This window comes from Clupea harengus, chromosome 21 (assembly GCF_900700415.2).
Source record: "Clupea harengus chromosome 21, Ch_v2.0.2, whole genome shotgun sequence".
Lineage (NCBI taxonomy): Eukaryota > Metazoa > Chordata > Actinopteri > Clupeiformes > Clupeidae > Clupea > Clupea harengus.
The window spans coordinates 17,076,429-17,081,428 of record NC_045172.1 but is presented as its reverse complement, the minus strand read 5'-3'; the positions used below and the strand labels follow the sequence as shown (position 1 = coordinate 17,081,428).

At 47.4% G+C, this 5,000-nt stretch overlaps 1 protein-coding gene across 3 annotated transcripts in view; it reads left to right on the top strand.

Annotated features, from left to right (window-relative positions):
• The window catches only part of unc5cb (unc-5 netrin receptor Cb), a 156,994-nt gene that overhangs the window by 130,574 nt on the left and 21,420 nt on the right, over positions 1–5,000 (top strand). For all 3 annotated transcript variants that reach the window (XR_006151497.1, XM_031558359.2, XM_031558358.2), the window contains 3 exons: positions 549–740; positions 3,752–3,894; positions 4,514–4,718. Coding sequence is in view for 2 of the 3 variants with exons in the window: in XM_031558359.2 (XP_031414219.1) it covers positions 549–740; positions 3,752–3,894; positions 4,514–4,718 (540 nt within the window). In the remaining variant the exon portion in view is untranslated. The remainder of the gene's footprint in view (positions 1–548; positions 741–3,751; positions 3,895–4,513; positions 4,719–5,000) is intronic.

Genomic DNA, 5,000 nt, shown 5'->3' with positions numbered 1-5,000 from the left:
GACACAAATGAGGCTGCTCCTGTCCTCCCTGCCTGTGCAGCAGCCAGTCCTCATTTCAAAACAAAAGCTCCTCTCTGCTTGTCTCCGTCTTGTTCCTGCTGTTTGTTTATGTGTGTGTTTCTTTCCTCTTTTTCCTATCTCGAGATGTTTGAAATGCACGACAGGCTGTTGTTAATAATGTCAATTTGCTGCGTCTCCTCGCCAGCCTTTCTCTGCTTTCGCAGTCTCTTTCTTCCTTCCAAGATGAGCCATTCGGGTCAGGAAACTGCGGTCGTTTGCGGAGCCGTAATGAAGTCCTGCTGCCATTAATATCTAGGCCCGATCCATCAGCAGGATATTAACACCTTCTCGATAGCATCTCTGCCCATATCTCATGCTAGCCATAATAAATCTGATATCAATCAGAGAGTGGGGGATTTAAGTGACATCTTCCTCAGTGGATCAGTCAGTCCAGACGCTCATTAGATCAGCTGATGGATGCCCTCTCTCTTTCTCTCCCTCTTTCTCTTTCTCTCTCTCTTTCTTCTCTCTCTTTTTTTCCCTCACAGCAGCCCCCAGTACAGACGACGTGGCACTTTACGTGGGCATCGTCATCGCCGTCATCATGTGCCTGGTCATCTCTGTCATCGTGGCACTGTTCGTCTACCGGAAGAACCATCGCGACTTCCACTCCGACATCATGGACTCGTCCGCCCTCAATGGCGGCTTCCAGCCTGTCAGCATCAAGACGGCTCGCACAGGTGAGGAGAGAATGTGTGAGGGTGTGTATGTTTGTGGGGGTGGGTGGGTTAATGTGTGTGTGTGTGTGTGTGTGTGTGTGTGTGTGTGTGTGTGTGTGTGTGTGTGTGTGTTAGTGACAGGTGCCCTGCGAGTCATCATCAAGAGGGTTCACTGCATAGATAGTTAGGAAATGGCAGTGTGAGGGACAAGGGTTCGTGTGACTGTGTGTGCGTGTGTGTGTGCGTGCGTGCGTGCGTGTGTGTGTGTGTGTGTGTGTGTGTGTGTGTGTGTGACTGTGTGACTGTGTCCCTACAACCTTCAATTGAGTCGGCATCAAAATTGTCTAAATAAATGAGAGGACACTGATACGTGAGAGAGAGAGAGAGAGAGAGAGAGAGAGAGAGGTGTGAAAAAAGAGAAAGCATTTGTATGTGTTTACTGTGAGCAAAAGTGAGAATGACCATGTCCATTTGTGTATTTATGAGCCTGCCAGTTATGTGTAGGTCCATATGTGTGTCAAATGTGCCAGGGATAGCGAGGCAGTGAAATAGACCTCCAGGCATGCTAAGGGCATTACCTTTCACACCTATCACTCTACACACACACACATGTTCATTCACACACACACACACACACACACACACACACACACACACACACACACACACACACACACACACACACCTCCTTTTCCTCAATATCACTGGCAGGTTAAAGCAAACTGACAGATCATTTCACTCTGATGGATTCACTTTGCCGCACAGGACTTCAACACATTTCCAGCTGATATATGTCTACAGTGTGCTTGCGTACGCATGTGTGTGCGCGCGTGTGTGTGCGTCCTTTGTGTGTGTGTGTGTGTGTGTGCGTCCTTTGTGTGTGTGTGTGTGTGTGTGTGTGTGTGTGTGTGTGTACAGGAGGGAGAAGACAGACATTTATAATTCAAATGGAACAGCAGCGTATAATGTGCCAATGAGAGCTGGAGTGAGTGGAATGCTGTGACTGGCCTGACGGTCTTGTCAAGATGCTATTAGAATGCCTGTCACTTTGATGTGAAGGCAATCTGCAAGTCATCATGTGGCTGTAATTAGGTCTGTCTGCGTGGTGCATTCGATGCTAATTAGATACGTGGGGTGGGCTGGGAGGAAGCAGGTGAGGTGGAGAGAGGAGAGGAGATGGGAGAGGAGATGGGAGAGGAGATGGGAGAGGAGAGGAGAGGAGAGGAGAGGGTGGATGGATAAAGGTATAGAGGAATAAAACAAATGGTATGACATTGACTCATTACATAGAACACAGACAAGAGAGAGGCAGGGAGAGAGAGAGAAAGAAAGAGAGAGAGAGAGATGGACAGAGTAACAGGGAGAGGGACAAAGAGAGAGAATAAGGGAGAGGGAGAGAGAGAGAGAGAGAGATGGGTTCGAGAATGAGAGCTGTTCAAGAGGGCCCCTGTGCTTGACTCTAAGTGAAAGGCAGGTTGCCATGGCTGCAGAGATTTAAGCTTGTGGTCTGTGTGTGAATGTGAGTCAAGAGGAGAGACATTATTAGTGCCACAGAGTCAGGAAGGAGAGACAGAGAGAGTGGGGGTCAACATTGAAAGAGCTGAGAGGAGATCATATAAGGAAGAACGAGAAGTAAACCTGCTGTTGGTAGAAAAAAGGAGAAAATGAGCTGAAACAATGGAGAAGAAGGGAGAGAGGAGAGGACACAACAAGAGGAGGAATGAGAGGAGAAAGAGAAAGGGAGGGGAGAGGAGGCGATATCATCCGGTAATTTCATTGACGATGAGCGTTAATGAGTCGTCAGTGGAGGTGGAGAGGGTGAGGGTTAATTGGACTCAACAGCTTGTTCTCATTCTGCCTCTCCATCTCGCATCCTCTCTCCTTCTCTCTCTCCCTCCCTCTCTCCTTCTCTCTCTCTCTCCCTCCCTCCCAACCTGTCTTTCTCTCTCCCTCGCTCCCACTCTGTCTCTTTCCTCTGGTGGTGGTGGTGATGATGATGATGACTGTGAGGTGGGAGGATGAAGGCTTCTCTGTTCAGATGGAAATGCATAGCTCAGCAGCAGAAGCATGAATATTCAGCTCTAACTGTGTGTATTCACGTGTGCGTGTGTGTGTCTGTGTGTGTGTGTGTGTTTGTAGTACCTGAGAGGGTGCAGCTTGTTAATGCGGAAGCCATCTGTTCTCAGGGAAAAAGCGACGCCCCCGTTTTCTGGGGTTGGTTTTATGTGCCGTGGTCCAAGAATTGCTGCTACAATAGACACACGCTAACAGGAAGAGACAAATGTCATCTGCTGCATGTGTGTTGTGTGAGACTTTCTCTGAGAACGCATTAAACACACACACACACACACACACACACACACAAATACACACACACACACACACACACACACACACACAAACACAAACACACACACAATGAACTGAATATTCATACTGATGCTGTTGACCTATGAAGAGGCCATCACTCACCCACCTCCTCACCATTATAGAGAGACAGAGAGAGGGAAAGAGAGAGAGAGAGAGAGAGAGAGAGAGAGAGAGAGAAAGATAGATGAAGAAAAAGGAGAGGTGCATACACATGCAGGAGAGGTGCTCATTCCAAAATCCTCCACTGCTTATAGGGTCAATGAAGTTGATCTTTTGATATTTGCCCTGTGTGGAAGAACATTTGTGCATAGATTCAAGGATTGTGTGTGTGTGTGTGTGTGTGTGTGTGTGTGTGTGTGTGTGTGTGTGTGTGTGTGTGTGTGTGTGTGTGTGTGTGTGTCTGTGTGTGTGTGTGTGTGTGTGTGTGTGTGTGTGCATATCTGGAGTAATTCTGGAGTTCTGCCAGTGTTGTTTTTAAATGAGAATTCGTTCAGAAAGCACTTGACAAAACTTTAGACTTGTTAACTTCTAGTGCTAATGAGTGGAAAGTTAAGCTGTGCGAAACTTGACAAAACCAGGCAACTTTAGATCCTCTTCAGTAGCTCCCCCTTACCTTACTCGTCTCTGTTCTCCCCTGCTTGTCTCCCCCTCTCGACCTCCAGCTGATCTCCTCACTGTTCCCCCTGACCTGACGTCTGCGGCGGCCATGTACCGCGGCCCCGTCTACGCGCTCCAGGATGTGGCCGACAAGATCCCCATGACTAACTCCCCCCTCCTCGACCCGCTGCCCAACCTCAAGATCAAGGTGAATGAAGGAATAAATTGACCTTTGAATGAATGAACACATGAATGGACCCAATTAAAGCGACAATTAGTAGGTTTTTAACGTATATAGGTTTTTATGGTATGTCTTTGTAGGTAGCTAGTTTTTTATAGCATCCTCAAATTCCTTTTGATGGTAAACCGTCCATTGAATGAGAGTTAAATACACCTGTCATTCCAATTAGCCACCCAGGCAGGAAACCCCACAAAACCCCCACAAAGACTCGTTTTATAGTACAACAGCTGTCCTGTTGTTGGTGTTTGCAAGGCAGTTAGCTTAGCTTAGGCTAGCTAGTTAGCTTGTTTAAGACACAAACAACTTGTTTCCTCTTTAATGACACGTGTTTGTGACTCTTACATACACCGGTTACTGAACAACAGTCATTATCGTAACGGTGTTAATTATCGGACGGCGTGTGTTATCGGCAAACGTTCGCGTTGTCATGTGAATCCATTATTAACCTGAAGCTATAGATTGTTAATCCATTATTAAACTTAGCATTTTGATTGTTTAAAAGAATGATCGATGTTTGACACTGTCCAATAACTACATACGTTAAAAATCCCCAAAGCTCACTTTCAGGTGGTGTTCTCCCCTCCAGGTGTACAACTCCTCCGGCCTGGTCACTCCCCAGGAGGAGCTGTCTGACTTCTCCAGTAAGCTGTCTCCCAAGATGCAGCACTCTCTGCTGGACGGGGACACCATGAGCCGCCGCACCCAGAGCCTGGTGCGCTCCAGGGACCCGTCCTGCACCGCATTCGGATCCTTCAACGCCCTGGGCGGGCATCTCATCGTGCCCAACTCAGGTGAGTGGGTGTGGGGAGTTGCTGTGTTTGCTGTGTGTACGTGTACGTGTGTGTGTGTGTGTGTGTGTGTGTGTGTGTGTGTGTGTGGGCGTGTGCGTGTGTATATACTGTACCTGCATACACATGTTCTATATGCATCTGTGTATAGTAGGCTGCACTTAATTCACAGTATATAAAATATAGTATAAATATATAGCATAGTTTTAACGGAGAGGTGTCTCCGAGTGTGTGTGTGTGTGTGTGTGTGTGTGTGTGTGTGTGTGTGTTTGAATAACAGCATAC